The sequence below is a fragment of the Clupea harengus genome, chromosome 3 (genome assembly GCF_900700415.2).
Source record: "Clupea harengus chromosome 3, Ch_v2.0.2, whole genome shotgun sequence".
Lineage (NCBI taxonomy): Eukaryota > Metazoa > Chordata > Actinopteri > Clupeiformes > Clupeidae > Clupea > Clupea harengus.
Window position 1 is genome coordinate 29,066,728 of NC_045154.1, and position 23,074 is coordinate 29,089,801.

At 43.7% G+C, this 23,074-nt stretch overlaps 2 protein-coding genes across 8 annotated transcripts in view; both read left to right on the forward strand.

The window, feature by feature from the left end:
* The first annotated feature begins 18 nt into the window (after nt 1-18).
* On the forward strand, nt 19-10,380 carry hmg20a (high mobility group 20A). Of its 7 annotated transcripts, none has more exons than XM_031565299.2 (9): nt 19-161; nt 3,157-3,273; nt 3,628-3,837; nt 4,737-4,869; nt 6,595-6,632; nt 7,597-7,672; nt 7,945-8,160; nt 9,168-9,300; nt 9,855-10,380. In XM_031565299.2, exons 2-9 carry the CDS (start codon nt 3,208-3,210, stop codon nt 9,952-9,954), a joined length of 972 nt encoding a protein of 323 aa, XP_031421159.1. In that variant the 5' UTR covers nt 19-161; nt 3,157-3,207; the 3' UTR covers nt 9,955-10,380. The 7 variants fall into 7 exon arrangements, with proteins under 7 accessions (XP_031421159.1, XP_031421158.1, XP_031421157.1 ...); XM_031565298.2 differs by having other exon boundaries at nt 3,174-3,273; XM_031565297.2 differs by lacking the exon at nt 19-161 and adding an exon at nt 263-409 and having other exon boundaries at nt 3,174-3,273; nt 3,631-3,837.
* Nucleotides 10,381-13,776: 3,396 nt separating this feature from the next.
* peak1 (pseudopodium-enriched atypical kinase 1) overlaps nt 13,777-23,074 on the forward strand; it is a 96,364-nt gene continuing 87,066 nt past the window's right edge. Inside the window, exon 1 of the mRNA XM_042707434.1 lies at nt 13,777-14,038. The gene's annotated coding sequence lies outside the window, so the exon portion shown is untranslated. The remainder of the gene's footprint in view (nt 14,039-23,074) is intronic.

Consider the following 23,074-nt stretch of genomic DNA (forward strand, 5'->3'; position numbering starts at 1 on the left):
CTCTATGTAACTGCGCAGCATGTTGGAACATTGAGTTTTAGGAACGCATCCGCGTCCTGTGCTGGCAGCTGCGACCTGAATGAGTGTCCTGCATTGTTTTCATTTGTGAAGTTCCCTGACTGATACATTACCTGCCCTAGCCCTAAAGGCGGCTGACACAGGTCAGTGTGAAACTAGGTTACATTTATTTTATGGTACAGCATGTAATGATATGTAACAAGCACTGGAAAGGTGGAGGAAAAAATCTACCAGTATCATTACGCTAGGCTAATTAGCAAGATAGCCGATTGCTTGCTAAGGCTATCATTAACGTCAACTATACAGTCTGTTATTTAGTTGTCTAGGATACATCATTGCTTAATCGTTGAGCATCTGATGACAGCCAATAACCTAAATGAATTAGGCAAATGTAATAGCAAAGCTTTACGAAGCACATTTTTGGACTGACTGGGTCTTTAACTGTATGTTAGCTCATTTTCAAGCTAGCTTGCTCGTTGTTTGGATCCCACAATCGTTGTCTTAAATGTAATTGTAGACGAACGCACGTGGTAACTTTATCGTTACTTAGCTACGATACACTAATGGAGACCTAACGGCTTCATTATTTTACCAGTATTTCCATAATTGGGTCACTACGTTGTAGCGTCAACGCAATGTGAGAATGCAAAGGATAGCTAGCTATAGTTATATGGCTAGCTAGTTAGCTTAGCTTCATGCCTTTTACTGTGTACCATTATGTGGCTTGCTAGGTTAGCTAGCATGTCAGTGTTATGACGCCGTGGGGTGCGATGGGGCAAGTCGGTTTCATGACTGTGTTCAAGTCGTGCAGTATTAGAATAATACAAACGGGTTGTCCTAAATGGATTTAAATATTCACCAAGATTATTTGGCACCTGGCGCAACCATCTGGCATGTCATCTAACTCTTACTTGCAGGCATTGCTGGATGTATTCACAGTTAGCTACTGCATGTAGAGTGTTATCTTAAGTCAATCCTTCTAATTCCCTAGTGATGGCCTCAACCTCGACTTCCTCCCCGAAATCATAATTAGTTTGATGTTGCTTGAAAGAATAGTCCAAGAAGATGCGCGTTCTGAACTTTTGAATGGGGGGGGGGGGGTTCACATGTATTCCGTTGAATAGTTTCAGTATACTTATAGGTTGGTCCTTTGTCTTCAGCTTACTTCATAGCATGTGTTGAAATTATGTTTGTGTTCAAGAAAATGCAGAAACCTGGAGAATATGTTACCTTTTTTATTCACAACCACTGATTTGTTGCAATAACAATGTTATGTACATTTAGCACAGAAGAGGGCACTGCTGTTCTTGGTATTCAGTGCTGATATCTGGTTCAGATATTACGTGCCTTCTGGCAGGGCGGAGAGTTTGGTTCTGACACGCAGCTGCTGCCAGAGATTCCACAGCTAATCACCCCAAAAAGGAAGTTTAACTGCAGCAATCAAGTGATTGTTTCATGCTGCTACCTTCTCCATGTCAAACCACTCTAACTGCATTTGAGTTGATCTGCCAAAGCTGTTGCTCCTAAGTATTGGCACTTCTGGCAGGATCTGAAATGCCAGGGAAATTCCATGTCGACCAAGTGAACAAATCTGTTGGACATACATTGACTGGCAAAAAAATATTGTGCTTACAAAGCAACCCATATTAGGATTAAAATGAGATATTTCTTTGGCCATAGGCCTGTCTCATCATAGCTTACATAGAAAAAGAAGGACCTTGCTTTCTTTTTCCCACAGTATTGAATGACTGGATAGGGAGCCATAGTGTGTACTTGAGTCTTGGAGTGGAGATTTAGGGGTCAGAGGTGAGAACACGGTGACAATGGTTTGAGTTGTATTTGCTTGTGGTCTTGGCTGTCTAAGACCTGTAACAAAACCCCTGACCCTGACTAAGGCACAGAATTGTCCCGCAGCCGTTCACACAGGGGTCCAATTTTTCTCAACCAGGGGCCACGATGTTGAATTCACTGAGTGAATCTCGTTCATGGGCCACAGACTTTGCCACTGCTTTTGTTTGAAAACAAACAGTGAGTTTCATTCAGTCTGGTCTCTTATTCGGCGTGTCTGTTGTAGCGGTGCTACTGGTCTCTGTTGCGTCTGGTTGTGTTCAGGACATGTACAAAGCCACCCCAGTTCTTGGCAGCAGCCAGGCTACGGTGACCCGGGAGGAAATGTGGCCCCGGCTGTGCTCTGAAGGGGAGCTCTTGTGTTTTTCCACCAGTGCTGAATGTAAAACTTTTTACTGCCATCAGGGCTCTGGACAGCATTTGTTTTTGTCAGAGGAAACACTAGCTGGTGGAGCGCAGTAGAGGAAGAGGGAAGAATGGTGTAGGGGGTTCACAGTGGGATTCAAAAAAGAAAAGACAGGCCTCTAGCTCCGTTTGAGGAGTAGCAGCAGCTAGAAAAGAGTGGCAATTTTCGTGTCAAAGCCAAAATCAAACTACGTAGGGGATGATCCCAGAGAGAGCTAGAGCTAGAAGTCATGTGTCAGAATTTGATGGGCTCTAGTTTTCTCATTTCATTGTATGACAAAGCCATCTGTCATTGTGTTCTATTTTGGGGACTGACTTAAAACCCTCTCTTGGATGGATTCCAAGCAATAGGCTAATACTCATTTTTATCAACAAACCATTTCCTTTCCCTCCCAAACAATAAATAAATCATCAGATTAGAAGAAAACATTAGGATGTGTTGGCACGTAGATTATTTCATCCCCTGATTGATGTGAAATGATTTGTATAGACTTGTATTGTGTTAATGTTTCAGTATTGTTGTCAGTAACTAGCTACACAAGTATATGTAACAAGCACACACTGTATCTGCCATGCTGACTGGTTTCTCAGTAAATCACAGATACTTTATGTGTCAGTACCAAAGAAGTGTTTTACACCTGGCACCCATTAACCTATCCCTCTGGCTTCACAGTAAAGACTATTCCATACAGGTTAAGACTAAGAACAGCATGTTCATGAATCCTTAACATCTGGGTCTTATCTGAATATAGCTCCGACATTGTCAGTATGGCCTTTATTTCTGACATATATTTGATGCCTAGCCTAGAACATTTAACTCAAAACCCATGCCAGTGGATCTACTAACACACACCTACACACTCATTCATTTCATACCCTCACCAGCCATTTGTGCCCAGCAGGACTTGTCTGGTGTTGCAGAACGAGAAGGAGGTCATGGAGGAGCAGACTGGCTCGCCTGGTGCCAACACGGATAACAGCAGCCAGAGAAATGGAGAGGAGGTAACATATTGGATTGGGGTTTTTAACTCAAGTATAACTGCCTTAGTGTGCACCTCTATTGTTCTGTCTGTTGTCCCTGCAGTAGAGTAGAGACTTTTCTACATTGACCAATGAGTTCTTTATCCCACTGAATATCTTGCCTGAGAGTAATGGCACCCATTTATCTGTGTGGCATGATTGCCCTCTTAGGTACTGTCAGTTTCTGCTAAGAGGCAGGATTATGAGACTCATCCAATTATTGCATGGATTATTCTTTACTATAGACAGTGGTGCTTAACACAGCTTTTTGTAGATGGTAGGAGGTTCTACGTTTCTTGAGTGACTCTAAGGGGTTGCTTGTCTGGTTCCGCATAGAAGCAGAGACGTGCGACCTGGACAAAAGGACGGAAGCGGAAGAAGCCTGTGAAGGACCACAATGCACCCAAGGCCCCCCTGACGGGCTACGTGCGCTTCATGAATGACCGTCGCGAGCAGCTTCGGGCGGAGAGGCCCGACGTGCCGTTCCCGGAGATCACCCGGATGCTGGGCAACGAGTGGAGCAGCTTGCCGCCGGACGAGAAGCAGGTAGGGTGGCTCAGACGGCCGCACGGCTAGCCTCCTCTAATTTGATTCTCTCTACACTACAGAAAGAAAAGTTTTATCTGTTTCTTTTTTTTTTTTTTTATCCTATTTATATTGCCTCTTTCTTGTTTGCGGACGAGTTTGACTGGTAGTAGTGCTGCATTATCTAATTTCGGTGAAAATATCCGCTTCAGGTAAACATGCCTAAATGACTCAAATGTTGTAAATCATTATTGCTGTTTTTAGAGCAGTGGCCTGTAAGAGCTCAAATGAAATAATTCTCTGAAATGTTCCTCCGACCTCAGATGAATGCGCCGATAAAGAGATGCCATTAGATGGCCAACTGCAATGAAGGGCAGTTTGAGTTCAATTTTGAGCGACGAATGAGCGACAGGATTTTTTCTTTTGATCTGCTGGCCAAATCCTGGCTGCTAAATTGAATTTCCTCATTTTCATGTGAGCACTGTGGTCGGATTAGATCATGGGAAAAAAAATACAGCTTCTCTTGTTCATCACTTAACCGGACACTCTAGTTTTATCTCAGGTATATTTGATCCGGTAAACCCTGGGAAAGGCAAGAATAGCGCAAGCCCTGACAAAAGCATCCACATAAATTCCTCTGGTGTGCACCTTGTGAAAGGAGAGCTATTGAATGAAACAAATTGCCTAAGAGCAGGTTATTCTTCTTAACCCCTAGGGGCCAATGGTGTTAAGTTGTATTTACGTGATAAGATCATTAGGTCTGTTGTGTAAACCAAGCAGGCTGTGAATAATGGCCAGACTATACGTCATGTTTTTATACATTCTACTATCGCTCTATACAGCCTTCCCTCCATCTTACACACACATATACACTTACAAACACACACACAACCACGCTCACTCACTCTTTGTGTTGGTAGCGCTATCTCGACGAAGCAGAGAAGGATAAGGAGCGCTACATGCGAGACCTGGAGAAGTACCAGAAGACAGAAGCCTACAAGCACTACACCAGGAAGGTGCAGGAGAAACAGAAGGGCAAGAGACACAGGGGAGGTACGGTGGCCCTCATGTCCCAATCCCTGACACTCATCTCAGTACTCTCTCATTAACGGGTTTCCTCATGTCCTAATCCCTCACACTCATCTCAGTTCTCTTTCATTAAGTACAGCAGTTTTCCCTAAGTCACCCAGTCACTTATCTGTTTGAAAGGCCACTCTATCTGTGACCAAATACACTCACAAATGCAACTTTATAAGGTGGTGTATTCCTCAGAGCCCATATAGCAGACCTGGAAAACTATGTGCATCAACAACAAGTGTGTATGAAGTTGTGTTGATGCCGTCCTGCCAGAAAACATAAATATACGTTTCTAAATAAATGCAGTCCTTGAATTGGCAAATGCTAAGAAGAAGTATAATGTAGTCCTTCCTTTCCTAAAGGCTTCTGGGGCCTTGTGTACAAATGTTGCATACCCACAAAAACATTGCGTACGTCATCTTCCATGCTCACAGACGGATGTATCAAGAGTGAAATTAACGTGAATGTGGACTTTCTCCACACCAACTTCACGACTGGTGTATGCACGTTTAAAATGGTTTTAGTCAGTTGATGACACTTAGAGGATATGCAGTGCAACTACTAACATTACACATTTGGTTATGAGTCTATAGGCCCACAGTCAAACGTTTTGGAAATAATAACACATCAAGGTCTATGAAGTTAAATGAACAAATGCTATGTTATGCAATACAGAGTCTAATAACAGTGGCAGCGTTAGCCTTATTAGAGGATAAGGCAGAATTGCTGTAAAATGGAACGTGTATTTAGAGACGGTGCGATTCTTTTGTTCCATGATGGTAACCGTTTCAGATTTCCAAAAGCTATCTGCCTGGAAGTCTGTGCTGAATTTAGAGTGCGATTCTGCAAGAAGTCATGCATTTGCCTGTTTCCTTACAAGTGCTTATCACACTGGTCTTCTTGACAGCAGGAGTATTCCAGAGGAAACTGGCAGAGCGGTCAGGATGGGATGGAGATCATCCGTACATCAGCCAGGTGTATAAAGTTCCGACATGATGTGGTTGATCAGGCTAACATATTAGCAGAAGTTGCAGCGAGAGTCGTTTAAGGGGAGCGATTGACTGCACACACATAAAGGCATTGTCAGAGGTAGAATTTGACTTTGTAAATACAAAAGCGTTCTCATTCCATCAACGTGCTAATTTTCTGTCATGCAGAAAAGCGACTGACTAATATAGTGTCAAGTTGGCCTGGTTCAACTCATGATTCATTTATCGTAAGGTGACGGGGTGCGTGGTAGGTGGCTTCTTTGGGAATTTTGTACTTTATGTGTGCAATTATTTTGAACTGCCCATCAAGACACTGTGGGTACCCGGTTAAAACTGAACACGGGTGGATTAGGCCTATTTATATTCATTAGCATATTAAAGCTCCACCAAAGGATGGAGAGTGGTGCTCATGCATCATGCATCAAATTTAAGCTCAATTTCTCCTGGAATGGGATGTACAAAGACAAAGTGCTTCCCAGGTCCGTGTGCACGCTATGTTTTTAGTATGAACTCTACACAAGGCTTTGGACACGAGGCCCCTGGTCTGCATTTTGTGGCCCCTTGGCTAAAATATCCCCATTTGGCTTGCCAGCCAGATAACGTTTACATGATTCATTCCCAATCACTTCAAGATGTACTGAAGGTTGTGCTTTACAGTAGAGGCATGAATCACCCAGACCCTCCCTCCCTTTTATGCTTTCCTCCTTCACAGATGTCGGCCGCCAGGTAGCCAACGAGTCTCTTCATGAGGTAAGCGACTCTACTTCTCTGCCCTGCCCCATAAAGAAAAGGAGCGGGGGGGACTAAAAGTGTCTGGATCAATCCAGCATACGGGTCCATTCTCTGAAATCTTTCCCAGCCCCTCAGTGCTTGCTACAAATTAAGCTTCTAATTGCACCAGCACTAAAAGCTGGATTAAGCAGCCTTGGCACAGTGTCTCTTTGAGTCCTCCGCTGTTAAACTGCTGTTTGGAGTCATAAGTCATTTTTATGGAGTCCAGCAATGTGATTAAGGATCCTCAGCTCCAATCTGTCAGCAGTTTATGTAACGACGGGTGGCTCCATACAAGCGTCTTCTGGCACACAGCTATACGTACTGATGTCCAAATATTTCCTTAGGAGCAAAGGGCCTGACATGCAAGTCTTCTGTTAGGTTTGTGAGAAATCTCTCTCTCTTTCTTTCTTTCTTTCTTTCTCTCTTTCTTTCTGTCTGTCTGTCTGTCTGTCTTTCTTTACCTCTATCACTCACTGTTTCTGTCTGAGTAGATGTCAGCTTCAGTCTTGCCCTCTAAAGGAGATGAATTGCCTCAGAGTTGTGATATTTGTCCCTTTAACCTCACAGTTCGCCATTAGAGAGTGGTCTATAGCCAGGTAGTGTGGCAGTGTTTTGGATTGAACTCTACAGAGGGGTTTGTTCCATCTGTAGAGACACCAGGGTGAAGTTGTCAGTGATATACGGGGCTTAGTCAGGAACAATAGTGTGCAATTTCGCCGTGAAGTATGGGAGAGGCTCCCTCAGCAAGACAAAGCTTTTGGCATTTTGAACGTTTTCCCCCTCCTCTCAGCTCTTTCTGTTGCCCGTAGCTATCTGTATGTGACACTGGCAGTCTGGCATTGTTCACAGCAATCACATTTCTCATCATCTTTCTGCTTTCTTCCCCTCGATTTTTCTTCATTACTGTCTTCATTTCTCCCTCTGTTTTCCCCCCTGCCAGAAAGATGCTGAAGGCAAGGACAGGTCTGTGTTTGATATCCCCATCTTCACAGAGGAGTTTCTCAACCACAGCAAATGTAAGCACCTGAGCACAGACACACGTGCATGCACACACACACACACACACACACACACACACACACACACACACACACACACACACACACACACACACAATAGGTAGTAGCACACACCTGCCTATTTTGACCTTTGAAGAACTGACGCCTCCACACTGAATGTTCTTTTTCGCCTCCTGTGAAAACTGGAGTCTTCTTCACTGGTGAGATGTTCTGACATGTTCTTCTGTGGCCATCTCCTCTCCTCTCCTCTCCCTCGGGGGTCACCTCAGCGCGCGAGGCGGAGATGAGGCAGCTACGCAAGACCAACATGGAGTTCGAGGAGCGCAACGCGGCGCTGCAGAAGCACGTGGAGAGCATGCGCAGCGCGGTGGAGCGGCTGGAGGGCGACCTGATGCAGGAGCGCGGCCGCAGCGGCCAACTGCAGCAGCACCTGGAGACGCTACGGCAGGCACTCACCAGCAGCTTCTCCTCTGTGCCCCTGCCAGGTAAACACACACTTACACATGAATACAACACACACACACACACACACACATACATAGATACACACACACATTCAGTCTTTCACTTTCCCAAATGTCACAAAAAAGTCAATTTTGCTTTTTTAATAGTGTTGGCACATGCACACAAACTATTGCCTCCTTTGTTTTTCACCCTCAGATTTATCAAGTGACTCTGACCACATGTACTGTGTGTGTGTGTGTGTGTGTGTGTGTGTGTGTGTGTGTGTGCGCGTGCGGGCGCGGACACACTGTACTGTAGCTAGACTGGTTGTGTTGGCACCGGGCCTGCCCTGCCGTCCGGTACAGATGTGTGGTCTGTGCTCAAGGCTCTTCAGCTTCTCTTGCACATCTGCTGCACTGGGGTAGAGCTGGAGGGGGAGAGGGGCGGTCTGACAGGGATAAGAAGACATCTTTTATTTACGATAACCCACTGCAGACCTCACTACCAGCTACACTGGTGTTCCTAGTGTCAAAGGTAGATAGGTAGAGAGAATTGGTTAGAGTTTTTTTTTCTTTTTTTCTTTGTCTGACTTTGAAAGTGTGCAGAGGGAGGACATTGCTGCATCTCCGGGGGTTTTTTTTCTCTCCGAATATAATGTTAATCTTTTCTGAACAATTTGCACTTTGGTCTCCTTTCTTTGAAGATCGGAGATGAACGTCCAGTGCCTTCAGAAGCCCCCACAGGGTCATTTCTTTCTTTCTATCGCCCTCTCTCACGACACAGTCTACAGATTGTTGAGCTGCACTATTCAGATCAGAATCCTACTGCTCACCCCATATTGCACATCAGCAGAAAGGGCCCATAGACACACACGGCTCCATCACCGCTTAAGTAATGTTCGAAATAAAGATGAAATTCAGTCACGCTGCTTTCTCCCAGGCACTGGGCACAGGCGGCTTTCATAAACCCCCGCATCGCTCTCATAAGTTCTCATAAATGTCATATCCCTTGGCCCCTGTGTCACCCCAAATCTTCTCTGCGTCTTCAGGCAGTGGAGAGAAGCCCACGCTGGACACCATCGACACCTACATGAAAAAGCTGCACAGCCTCATTTTGACCAACCCTCTGGAGCACGAGAGCCAGATCAGCACCGTCAGAGAGGTGGTGAACCTCCTGGAGAGGTAAGTTCAGCCGTAGGGGGCACATTTACAAACGGCGTTCCCTATTTCTAACATAAATTCTTTATTGAGCCCTTCCGACACCTTGAAGTCTTTCAAAACCTACTCGTGATTTGTCATTTGAACCACTGAACAGTATCGGGCATCATATATTAGCGCTGCTTTTGAATACTTTCACTGTCTGGTATTACTTTCTGATGCAGACACATACCAGATGCTCTGAGAAAACAAAACGGTGTCCTAGGCTATTAAGATTACGACACAGTCTGTTAGAATGAACCAGTAAGAAAACCATGCAAAAAGACACATATCTATGCCTGCTAGTTATTTTGTGCATGCACAGCTGCCTGAAGGGAAGGGCTGGTGTCTTGTAGTAGCTCTTAGTCTGTAGGCAGTAAGAGATCCTAACATTGCCTATAGCATCTTAAAGGCTAGTTTAAAAACAACATTGCTGTTGAGTGCTACTAAGTTTATTATGACGGAGTGAGGAAAATCTCTTACTGATGCTCACATGACTGAACCAAACTGGCTGCAGGTAACTGAAGTTTCCTCATCAGAAGCTGTGGAGAGGTGATCCTGAGGCTGAGCATCCAGGGGTCCTCATCCGACTCGTCTGCTCAGACACCGCCGCCAAGAAGTCCATTTTTAGTCCTGTGAAGACACACTGCCCGTTTTATGTCACTTTTTTTAGCATCTCGTGCCCCAAGTGGAACTGTGACTCAATATTTCTTTCTTTTATACAATTAGATTTTTTTTGTTGTTGTTATTATTCCCTTTTGTATTCCTCTTTGCCATTCCAGGGACAGCAGGAAGCCGTAAACCCAGAGCTACTGTGGTAGGTTTTTGTCTTAAGTCCAAATGAGCAGCTGACTGGAGTTGGTCAATTTCGTTTAATTTGTCCCAAACCATGGTCAAATGTCCATAAATACATGGTTTTGAAATGTTTTATTGTCAAGGTCGGTCAGAATTTTTTCTTTTCTTTAATGTGTTATACATTCTGATAAGAATTGACTTTGTAGCTTGCCGTCACAAAATTGCCAAGTGTTACAAAATGTTATGTCTAATAAAGTGCATTTACAGTAATGGCTGCATTTCTTGTTAAGCTTTGATTCTGCAAGAGAATATTTCACAAGGCTGCTTCCCATCATGGTGTTTCTTGGCCAGGGTTGTGGTTTTATTTAACTTTCAATGTCCTTTCAGGAGTAAGAATCAAAGCAGGTCGTGCAAGGTGCACAGGGAACAGCTGTAACCTCAGAATCACTGTTTCCTGTTGATGGTACTTTTGTCCTGTGATGTTAATTGCGACAGGTGTGGTTTGTATTATAACTGTGGATGGTGAAAGCATTTGTCTGAGACACTGACTCATACGGAAATGATCACGTTGTATTTTCAAGCGTGGAGGGCATGCTGGCAGTCAGATGAGCTTTGCACATGTGGAGCTTAGAGCCCCATTGTTTCAGAGCAACTGGTGGAGAAAGAGCCCAAGGGCATTTATTAGAGGGCTCGGTATGACAGTGCCAAACCAAGCAGAAGAGAGATCTCTATTGTGCTGTCAAACAACAGGAGTGTTCTTAGCCATGTGTTAAGCGCAACCATTTCTTTTCGACAGCAGACTGCCAATTCAGCCCATAACTTTGCAGTCCCCCATGGAGGGAGGCCTTGAGCAGGCAGATTTTTCTAAATGGTTCACCCGTTGAAATTGCCAAGAAATAATTTTGCATACCATCTGTGGTGTGCACTTTGTACTTCAACGGTGTTTTATTTCCATTCCAAGATGCTCAATGTTGTCATTTCATATTGCAGATTTTGGCACCTTTCATTGGTTTGACTGGCTGCTTTATGTCAACCATCTTGTAAATCAGGAATCCACCTTGTGCTTTACTTCAAAGGATTTAGCAAGATTACACCACAATATAGGCTGTAACTGGCTTGTGTAGAGAATCGTCATCTTAGCATTTTTTTAACTGACAGCTTCAGGCCAAACTTCAGATATTTTTGTCTTTAGTGTGTGTGTGTTTGTGTGTGTGTGTGTGTGTGTGTGTGTGTGTGTGTGTGTGTGTCGGGGGAGGGGGGTAGTCTTCTGATGCCCATTTCCTGTCTCCCAGCTGGAGCATCCTGCCTGTGAAAGCTCCACGTGTTGGAACAGACCCAGCAGCCAGCTCACAGGTGTCCAGCTTCCCAGTCTTTTTCTTCCTCCTTTTTATCAGTTTCAGTTCCCCCGCCAAGTAGAACGAGTGTTGCCCAGTTATATAGTTCAAATGGTGGAGTTTCCAACTTGATGCATGAGTATCATGGTCAAGGCCTCCACTCTTCCAGCTACAAGTGTTTATGGTAAAGAATAAATGGAGTTCCGTACCATGGCCAAATCATTTCTGGAAACTAGAAAACAGGCCCCAGGCGGGTGAAGGCTGTACCCAAATTCATGATCTTATGCTTCCACCACCTCTCAACCTCATGCCCCCCTTAAGTATGGCTGGGTCAGCTACTTCTCCCCAGCTTCCTGAGCAGGATGAGGGGGCTGTGCAGAGTCCCACATCCGAGGAAAATAAGCCATTTCCATGAAGAGGGCCAGGGAGGGATGTAGGATGTGAGTGAATGAGTCAGGAGTCATGCGCTGAGTTGGACTCACATCCTTCTCCCTTGAGCTGGCACAGATATCTGCTTGGGGCTTCTCTTTTTCTTTTCTCTTTTTTTTTTAACCAGAGCCCAAAAATAACCTGTTGCCTAACTGGACAACATCGAGCTTACAGAGCATACGTTTAATATTTATATCAGTGGGTACGATGTTTAAATCAATCTTGTGAAATGTGTTTTTTTTTGTTTCCCTTGCAGGTGTCATTGATTAGAAACTTGCATGAAGTGACTGTCACAGTTGACAAAAATCCATTAAGTTTCAAGAAAAAGAATTGCCCTCGATTTCTGCTGTTTCACTGAAGAGTATTATACAGATTCACTGACGTATGGTTAAATTATGCATTGTTTTCTTTCTGGGGAAAGCCACTCAGTCCTGTGCACTGCATTCTCACCTTCTGAGTCAACATTTCCCTTTCATCTGTGGAGATTACAATCTTAGTTGGTTTTCTTTGTTAGTATTATGTTTAACATAATTTGATTACATTTGTATGTGATGATAGTTTATTATCGTTTCTCTCGACTGTTTCCTTAGCAAAGTTCAAGCTAGGACAGGGGAACTTTCTTGTCCTTATTTCCTGGCAGAACTGAGTAGACACCATTACATACTGAGTACAAGTATGTGTTTATGACCACGTTTTATTTAGCACCGTGTAAGCATTTGGGTTTAGCCAAATAGAAAGCATGTCCGTCAGACTTGCCATCAGACATTTCTTATATAGCTTCTTAAATGAGTAATCTTTAGTCGTTTAGTTAATCGAGTGATTCATGTTGGGGAAAAGTATGCTCACGCTGGTTATACAGATACATGTGTTTTTCTCCTTAATGACTACATTTTGAAATCAAAAAAGAGTATAATACCAGTAGTGACACCTGTAATAAAAACTCCCTCTTGTGGAGACAGTACATAACTGATTATTCTGGAAAGTAGAACCTATAGACTTCTTCAGGGTCATGGTACGTCTTACTTGTATTGGTCAACACGTCAAGGTGAAGGTTTCATTTTTTTAAATCCTCTCGACTCCCTCAGGACGGGTATTATTAGCTTGTATTGGTGAACACATCAAGGTTAAGGTTTCCAATTCTTAAATCCATGTAGCCTGTACTGAATGACTGGTTACTGAGTACAATGTGTTCATCAGAACTGATGAAAAGGTTTAACATACTATAGAATAATGAGGGTTTCATATTCCTAAGAATAAAAAGCCTTTAGCCTAGATGGGGCCACTGAGTGCAAGCCAGGTTTCCAGCTTTGAGGTAGCTGTCTTGTCCTTGATCTGCCATCATCTCCACTCTCCCTTCCCAGCCTGGGAAAACCTTGGCCCTGATGGCTGGTGAGTGGAAAACAATGTCTGGAATGTGTAAAGACATGAGTCACTCCCCCACATCGTTATTGACTGCTGACCCACCTCACTGATCCCCCCCACCACCACCACCCCACCCACCCTTCCTGAGGACAAGGGCCAAAAGAAACTGGGATCAGAGGGGAACTCCGAAGCTTGCCTTACGATGTTTACCCACCCCATTCAACAAGTCTGTATGACGAGCAAATTATAGGCTTCATTGCGAGTTGTGATGCATAACCTCCATTTCCCAAACACATAAGCCCATACTTTGTCTACCAAATCTCTTTCATTTTCAAGAAGTGACATGAATAGAAAGCTGAGTGTCTTTTAAAAAATGTCTTTAAATAACTCGGACCTTATATTAATAATCATGACAACACATCTCAGAACAAAGATGGTAATGGTTATGCCATAAAGTTAAAAGAGTAAAGAATGCTTAAGACATTACTGCTCTTAGTGGCTGTGGACCTCTGAACGTGTATCTCATATGAACGACGCGCGTGTCCGACATTCTTACGTGAACTGCTTACCAGCACTTGAGACTAGAGACCGCCCTTAGCTACGTATGCGCGCGTCCACGCGAATGGCTGGAAATGCTGCGGCTGAGAGCTAAAGTGTGCGAGACCAGCGACGCGTGATTACTTTTACCAACCATTAAAATATTCCGCGGATTCGACATTTCCATTGCAGGACAGCTCATCGTGATCGGATTAAGATGGTGTCAAGAGTTTAAAGGAATGTGACGGAGCACAAAACCGATAACGGTAAGGAAAAAAGTTCCAGTTCTCCCAGTCTGAAGACAGGCGTATATCTTTAATTCAGAGGAAAGTTTAAATGTAGCCGTTACACCAAACCGGGTGTGTATTCTATTTTTGTGTCGTTGTATCACGAGCATTTTTGCTTTGTTAATATTATCTGACTGTTGTTGCTAGTGAAGATATTTAGTTTCGTTGCAGTTCTTCTTTGGTGCACAGCAAAGTCACTTAGCTAGCTAAAAGTTTACCTGCAACAACACGATAGCATTTAATAGCAGAATGATAACATTCGTAGGGATTCAATGCTGTAAAGTAAAGCTACAACAAATCCACAAGACGTCCGACAAGACATTTTAATTAGCCTGTTACCTAGATAAGAATTTGATAGTCCGTTACACAGATTTGGACTGCTTCTGAATTGACACTGTCTAATCAAGTTTCGTTCGCCCTGTTTTATGGTGTGACGTCAAGCAACAAAAGAATGTTAAAATGAGATCCACGATGATTAATGCACGTAGTTTTATTTTGTAGCATACTGTCGGACAATACAAGTGTGTCATGCATCATCTGTAGCCTACTTCTATGTCAATACTCTATGACAGGGCCGTGATATGTATGTGTTACTGTGCACATCACTTAGCTGGCTGAACTGAGTCAAGTATCGAACGGGGATGAGAGAAAAATCATTTGGTTGAGGAGTAAAGCAGAAGCGTCCTGTGAAGAGTGACCAGCATACACCTACGTTACAATGTATCAATCCTGTGTTAAAAAATATTTCAAAGCATGCAGGCTAGATATGTTATAGCGTGGACGATGTTCCGCACGTGCCACTGGCTGTTGTTACTGATTAAATATTGCTCAACTGAATTCTGACTTCCAGTCAGACTTCCACTTCCTTCAACCATTTCCCCACTATAGGGTATTCAGACAATGATCAAGCAAGTGCAATGTGATCTCACAAATAGTTTGAGCAAACCACCAGGAATGAGTAGGTATATTGCCGCACACACTTCCTTTTATTCTGCAGCATTACAGAGTAGTAGATTTAGTGTGTTAAATATCTGACTGCACATCACAAATCTGATTGTGGACCCTCACAGTGTGCCATCAATCGGTCTTCAGTTTGAACACATTTTGCATGATTTTGCTGTTCTGCCTCTGGGGGAAAATCCATCATTCTGACCCTCCTGGGGTAGGATTCTGCTGCTTATAATTCCTATTTGCATTTTAACTCAATACAGATACAATTAGCCCAACCTCTTTTTTTAAGTGTGGTCAGTGGTAGGTCTATTTGTCAGGTTATCTCCACATTCTGTCCTTAACAAACAAACACAAAAAACCGTTGTGACACATGTACCCCAAAACCAGAGAACTCTTGTCAGAAGGTCTGAAGCACAAGAGCTACACCAGAATCCTCGTCGTTTGTTTGCTTATTGTCTGACACATATATGTTCTCCTCTTTGTTGAATTGCTCGGAGCCCTCCGTGATCTTGTTGAGGAAATGTTATGCGACACCCTGCTCTTTGAACTCTTCCCTTCCCCTCAGTCAGAACTGGAGAACAGGTGTGACCCAGAGGCCTGGAGGGGGCGGGCTACAGGGGCAGGCCAGTGGCAGGAGAGGCAAAGGACAGAGTCGAAGTCACCTAGAAAAAAAAAAAAAACATAAAATGGTTTCTCTTTGAACTAGAAACTGTAATAATGAAAAGGAATTCTCTTTTAAGCACTACCTTAATAAGGGTTTGGATGAAGCAGGACATATTAGTTAAGTGTTAAGTGTTTTAGTGAATGTTCTAGCAGGACAGTGACTTGTGTCCTAATAGTTTGCGAAAGTGTTCCCATTAAAGTCAATAGACAACAGAAAAAGACAAAAGCATGTATGCCATTTTAGCTTCACCAAGAAATCCAGATTCTATGAATATTCTTATAGGAAATGGGTACCTGCATATTGGAGTCCATTCACGGGTCTGGATTTTAAGGATGGCGGTCCTTAAATTAGACCTAAAAACAATCTGACTTTATTTGTCTATGGGTATCATAAATTTGCTTGGGTACAACCAGCCGTTCTTGTTTGCCTGTTTTGTTTTACAAAAAACTAAATCATGCTTTTTATCTTGCTTTTACCTAAATTGATAGTTGACATTATTTAATGCCCAATGAAAATAACGCGAAACCCACACAAATTTGTCATCATGAATTAGTGGCACCAAACTGTCTAAGACTTATTTATAATGCAAACCTCCTAGAATAAATTTCCTTTCTGCCACAATCATTTGCATGAAGTAGAACTGAGGTCTTTGAAGTGGAATATTGTACTAGTCCTTCCCTTAGCATACCAGCACTCCTGAAAAGCTGTATTAGACCCTGACATTGATTGTCACAGTGAATTTCGCCAGCGGTTGAGGGACAACACCCAGTTTTGCCCTGCTCATGTTTGAAGTGTTAATGTGGCTCCACGAGCCGCTGAAGAGCTAGAGGTTGGATGGTGGGAGCTTGGCCTGCGGTGAGGAGAAGGGGCTGATGGAGGTGTAGCCTACAGGCCACCCTCGCTCAGAGATGTTCCACGCACTCATCATGTGTTGTGTGGAACATGAGATCAGCAGATGCAGTGGCAGCTCCGATTACTCCTAAGAGAAGACCTGGAGCATCTGGCCTTTACACCACAAATCAGACCCCCAACATATCTCTAACATCTGTTATGACATTGTAGTAATGATAGTACTTAATGATGCTAGTTTATTTGTAAACTTTATACTAGCTGATGCATTAGGCTATTAGTGCACATTCACAGTCAAATCTTGAACGTAAGATGGACTTATAGCCTTGTGTCTAAAACACCTGCCATTGTAGTAATGCATGCATTTCTAGAACCTGAGCCTCTCCATAAACTCAGTGACCTGCACTTTAGCCAGACCACATGGATGCCTTTACGTGAACCCATTTATTTGATGTTAGTAAGGGCAGAGGTCATAGCTTTAAAGACTAGGTCAAAGGGAGGTGGAGTCTGAATATCCTGGTTGCCATGGTAAACTGCCTATCCCTGAAACCATAAACTACAGATGCACAAACACTAGCACTATGAAGCAGTGGTGCAAATCTTGTCCTCTATGTAAAGCCAGTGATCAAAATGGGTTTGGATGTGAACCAGACCAGCTTCTTCCATGTGCAATGTTTGACTGTGATCTCTTTGAGTGTTCGGATTGGTCCTTTTCATTTGGCAGAATTTGCACCTTTTAAAGTCTACTTTAATTGGAATTTCTGCATCCTGCATGAGACTGGTCATCCTGACACCACCTTCCAAAACAAAGCTTTTCAGGTCATCTGAATGATTTCAACAATCATGTTATTGGGTAGTAAGGGATGTTCTCACCCCTCCTCTAAAATCCCTCCGTTTTATGGGCATGCCCTCATTGTTACAATATAAGCCAAGAATGTATCTATATCTGGGGCTATATCTGTACTGTATGCGTTATGTCCAAGATTAGTCCCTGTGTTTTGGCTGAGAAAAAGGACCTTGCCTTATGGTGTGTTTTTATTAAGATAACTGAAATATTTATTTAAAATAGTTGGATCACTCTAAGCGGTTGGCTCTCAACTGGTCTGGCCTTGGGACCCACAATTTCCTATGGGCATTAAGTTGTGACCCACATTTGATAGAATTCAAACCATAAAATAACCATATCAATATAAACATAAACATATGCTATTGTGTTATGAATGCAGGGATAAAAATAGGGCCGAAGTCCGGCATCAGATAGATTTTTTTAAAGTTATCTGGAGACTATTTGCTTTACTTCTTGCCCTATTAAATGATTAAAACTTCACGTCATTAAATTAGCTCAATATACAAGCAAACATGTTGATTTCTTTCCCACACACAAAACTGCATAGATCTGAGTCACATTACCCAGCAGTAGGCCTGTAGTAATTAGCTAAATGTTTGACTTTTCTAACAGAATTATGAATTCTAACACAGAGATTTAACTAGCCCGCCAGTGGCATCTCCGTAGACAGCTAGTAAGTCGAAACTCTCCGCTCATATTACAGCACTACTCCAGCCGACGCTTCGGACCCTCATACTGTAAGCTATGCGTCTCTCTGCCGCTCATGCAGAACTTTCTCTGTCTCTTTCTGAGAGCTCCCTTTTCCCTTTGAGGCATGAGAACTCAGCTGTTTCCATTCCAAAACAAAAACTACTGTTCATATATTTCCAACAAAAGTCATTGAAGTTCAGAAGCAACACACACTCTGCGACCCTTTCAGAATGACTCCACGACCCACTTTTGGTTCGCTATCCACCAGTTGAGAAGCACTGCTCTAGGCGACTGTGAAATGAGATCTCTGTTTTGGAGATTGTATTGAGTATCTGCCCCAGCAAACTCTACATTCCAAAGACATTTTTTTTCTCCATTCCTGCTGCTTAACAGGCTGATGAGACAGGAGAATGGAGAAACCACTGCGGAGGTTTGCCTCGTGTCTAGTAATTAGACACATAGTGAAACAGCAAGAAACCTCTAGCTACCATTTTCAAACTGACATAATGAGTATTTGCTTCATCTAAACACAGCAGAACATGATTATATATGCATGTTTATTCTGCTGAGCTCCACAGTAGAAATGGATGTGAAAGAAAAAGAATCTCGGGATGATGCCAATGTAAGAAATGCACACAGCATTATAGCCTATCTCTGGAACTGGAGAGGGAGGTGCTTTTTGTTTTTGTTTTTTTGTTTTTTTTGCACTGCCTTTGAAAAGTACACAGCTGTGATCCTCCTGACTCCCATACGTTGCTCAACCTCGAAACCGGAGACCGAATTAAAAGTGCCCAGGCACTCCACATGGGTGTCTGTGGATGGCTCTTGTTTTGGCTGCCGGGTGCGTGGACGGTAAAGGTGGTGATGACAGTGTTATTTTCATTGCGTGAGACAAGTGTGACAGGTCTGGCAGCGCTAGAAAAAGGCTTTGAGACCGCGAGCTTGGACTTTGGGGCGTCTGCTGTCATAGCCCCGGAGAACCCTCCGCCTCAGGGGGTCCATTGAAGCAGCGCACACCTTTCGCTCCGTGCCACTCAGAGAATCTCCTATATCACTCGGACAGGTTTAAATATACCCCCGTGACCCAGCATTGCTGACGTTCAGATTTGTAGTAGGTAGGGCAAGGGGGAGGCAGAACCCTCTGCAAGAGTCCTCAAGTCTTGGAAGCCTTTGGCTTGCGTGTATTGCCTGTTTGGCTCAGGTGAAGCTGCTGCTTAGCTCTTGTGTATCATAGTTGTGATGACTGTAGCAGGTAAGCCTAACCTCTCATTCCTTATTCCCACTTCATATCTTATCCAGGAAACATTCCGGGGCAGGGGAAAAATCCCCTCTGTCCTTTTTTTTTCTTTTCTTCGTCCTCCTCCTCCTGGCATGATCTCTCAAATTCCTCAGCGTCCTTTACAATTCCCTCAAGGATATTGCCCTGGCTATTCATGACAAATAGTGTTTTTCTCATAGTCAGAGTAAAACCAATCTTCGGCAGGGACCTGATGTTCAGAATATAATGAGATATTTAGCTGAAACCGAGGTCGGCCAGGAAAGGTTTTTACCTCAACCCATATGTTTCTGATAGCAAATGGCTGCTTTGGAGTTTTGTTGGTGATCACCTCAACTGGCCAGAGATATTATTCCATGATGTCACAGTGTTTTTCTCCTGAGCTCCGTTCACTCAACTGTTTTATGCTCAAGATCTGAATGTCAACTCCAGACCTCTTCTCCCTGCCAGTGCACCTCTCCTGAGCCTATATTTGACCAACAAATACAGCGATACAGCGGTGGCAAGTATCATGATATATATTTATGTCAAATTATGTACGTCTCCTCTGATAATATTGTTTCTGAACTCCTCAAGATGACACAAGACCTCGTTCTTTTGCGTCACAGTGGAAAGGAAGTCAGAAAAAATTGACAGCGCCGAGAAGGCTGCAGAGACTCCCAGTATACGAAACGTGATATACGTATGGGAGAAATAAATCGCTGTGTATTGCTGAATCGAATCGGAAGACTTGCTGTAATATACGATGTAAAGAATCACAATAGTATTGTATCGTGGCCCAATTATCGTGTACCGACGCCGCTGCGGCAATTCCCACCCCTAATGCAGACACAGGAACCTTTCCTTGATAGTCATCCAGAAAAATATAATAACCTGATGACGATGTTCTCACTGCTTTCTTTACTAGTAAACAGTCACAGCCGTACTCCAAGCAAACAAAACTCTGTGTTGGTGCTGTGCTGTGCTGAGGCCTGTATTATCTGTGGGCTAATCTACCGTGCACAGTCACAGGTCGAAGGGGCTGGCTTCGGAAAGTCATGTGTACTTAGGGTCAGTTCATAAAGTCCTGATGGAACTTCCAGCCTGCCAGTTTCCAGGTTGAATCAGTGTGTCATAATGACATGTAATGACATTGTTCTGCACAGGCCAGCTGTCGCATTATCTCCGAACTCCCCCCGAGAGTCAAGCTGGTCGTTTTCCTGGTGGTTAATTGCATAGAGGGGAACACTGTATCCATGTTTGTGTACTCATACTGGGACGGCTGCTAAAATTAGAGGCACACTTGCGGTGGTAGGCAGATAAGCCCCACCCCCACTTATCCATACCTTACTGTTTGCCTTGTTGACGAAGGCGAGTGTGAGCTGTGGCATGCCCACTGTAGGGCTTGGTGTGGAGATTGAATGCATTGCCATGGCAGGAGAGCTGACATGCCTGAATGCTATCCTGCACCAGATCTTAAGCACCCACTCACCGGGGCTTGAGCTTTGTGTTGTTGCTCAAAATTCCTGAGAGCCGGAGAAAGAAAACAAGCCCTGTGAAATGTTGTGAAAAAACGAACCCATCAATTTGCCCAAACACCGTCTTTCTCTCTCCCTCTCTCTCTCTCTCTCTCTCTCCTGCGCTCATGTTTTTCGTCTATCTCTTGGCAGCTCTTTCAGAGTCACTAAGATGAGACCTACGATGGTGCGCAAGAGAGGAGTGAATTCCACTAGATTTAGTCAGGGGGGGGGGGGGCAACTCACAAGCTGTTTACTAGTTGGGCTGCGAGATTCTATGTGGTCTTCAATTTAGTTTGGCTCTCCATAGTTTCGCAGGAATGTATGTTTTCACCCACACATTACTATTCCGCCCCATATCCCTGCTATGAAATTACATTGTAGATTTATTGACGGTTCAAGCTTCAGGGTTTTTATGTTTGTGTATTATAGAGGTGGAAGAGGTGCCAGCTTAACCCACCATCATGAGTTTCTGAATAATATCTTAGTTCCTTAGTTAATTAGGTCACAGTGATTTTCTTGCCTGTCAAAAACAAGCAGGATTCACCCCCCCCCCCCCCCCGCCTCCTCCTGCTTTTGTTTTCGTGCTTCAAATGATTGTGCTGCTTTTCTTGACGTCCAAAGAGATCACGGCTGATTTCCCATGGCAGTATAAGGTATTTGGCATATTTATAGCACCTCCCTCCCTCACTCTGAATGAAAGGAAGAAAGGGTGGGTCATGCATGAGCTGAAATTGAATCTTGAAATGTCACGAAAATGAAGTGAACCGCTGCCAGAACCACAACCAGAATCTGTCAGACTTCCTTATTTGCTCTTATGCTGTATGAGACGGGGAGAATGAAGACTAGACCATGAGAAGGAGAGGGAGAATGGGAGAGGGAGCGCCTTAAGACATTCCACATGCTGGCCAGAATGATCAAACTGCATACTTCAATTGTGAGCATTTTTGCTATCATATGAGTAATGTGATATTCATGAAGTAGGCCTAGACCACATACTGTACAATACATGCATTCATTCCGGATCATCTGCAGCAGTCTCAAGGGGAGGCGTTGTTTTGATCCGAGTGAACTTTAAAATTCTGTTTACCGCTGCTTATCTTACATTTACATTTAGTCATTTAGCAGACGCTTTTATCCAAAGCGACTTACATATGTGCGACTTACAATGTATACACATTTTACATTTACACTGATGGCACACTGCACATCAGGAGCAATTAGGGGTTCAGTGTCTTGCTCAAGGACGCTTCGACAGGGAATCGAACTAGCAACCTTCTGATTACTAAACGACTTCTCTACCACTGTACCACTGTCGCCACCTTATCTGGCTTTGCTTCCATTGGTCTACCCTTTCTACAAGTAGGCATTTGGTCGACAGCTTTCAATTGTTGAAATGTCTGCAAGATACAAGTTAATGCCACAGGCTGGGGCATCCCTGACCATATTGCGCCCGAGTCGGGTGGATCAGATTAAGGATGGATGGAGTCATTTGGTGTAATTACCTGAACGGGGGGCCTGAACTCTGTTAGTTCTTAATGCAACGCCACATTAGCGGTGTGCTGATGCCCACTAAGCTTGGCTGAGTTCATTATTGCAAACTGATCTCCACCTCTGCTTTGGTTACAGGCAATATGAAAGGCTTGAGTCGGGCTCATTCTTGTCACGCTGTTTTTGCAATGCGGTGTTGCAGTGTTTGTCAGGTTTCCATGGATAATTCACTCAGTGGTTACCCACTACAAGAGTTGAGTGATTAGATGGGTTTGCTGGACAAAAAGAACCACAGTGGGGAAAATTGTGAGCCGACGTCGTGCTGCTGTGTGTCACTTGTTTTTTTTTTTAAAGTTATTGTCTTCATTCAATGTGCATGCACTCAGCATGCACCCAGGAGTTGCCAAGAGGGCAGCTGGGCATCTGTAGATTTGTATTAATATCCCTTTGAACACCCAAATGCCTCTTCTATGAAAGTGTGGTCGACATGCATCAGCCATGCAAACAGGTAGGTCTCAAGCTATTACAGTGCGCTGATAAGTTTCCAATAACTTTGTTTTTGAGTTGGAACATGCACCTGCAGAGTCAAAATACATCTGTGATCACATGTGAAAAAAGACAGACACTCTATTGTTTGTCACCACACGCAGCAGTGATGGTGTTAAACACAAGAGCTAATCTTGTCCCGTGTCTTCACGCTATGAATCATCAGCAGTATGAGTGCATGTCACACCAGTGTTCCAGCAGCCAC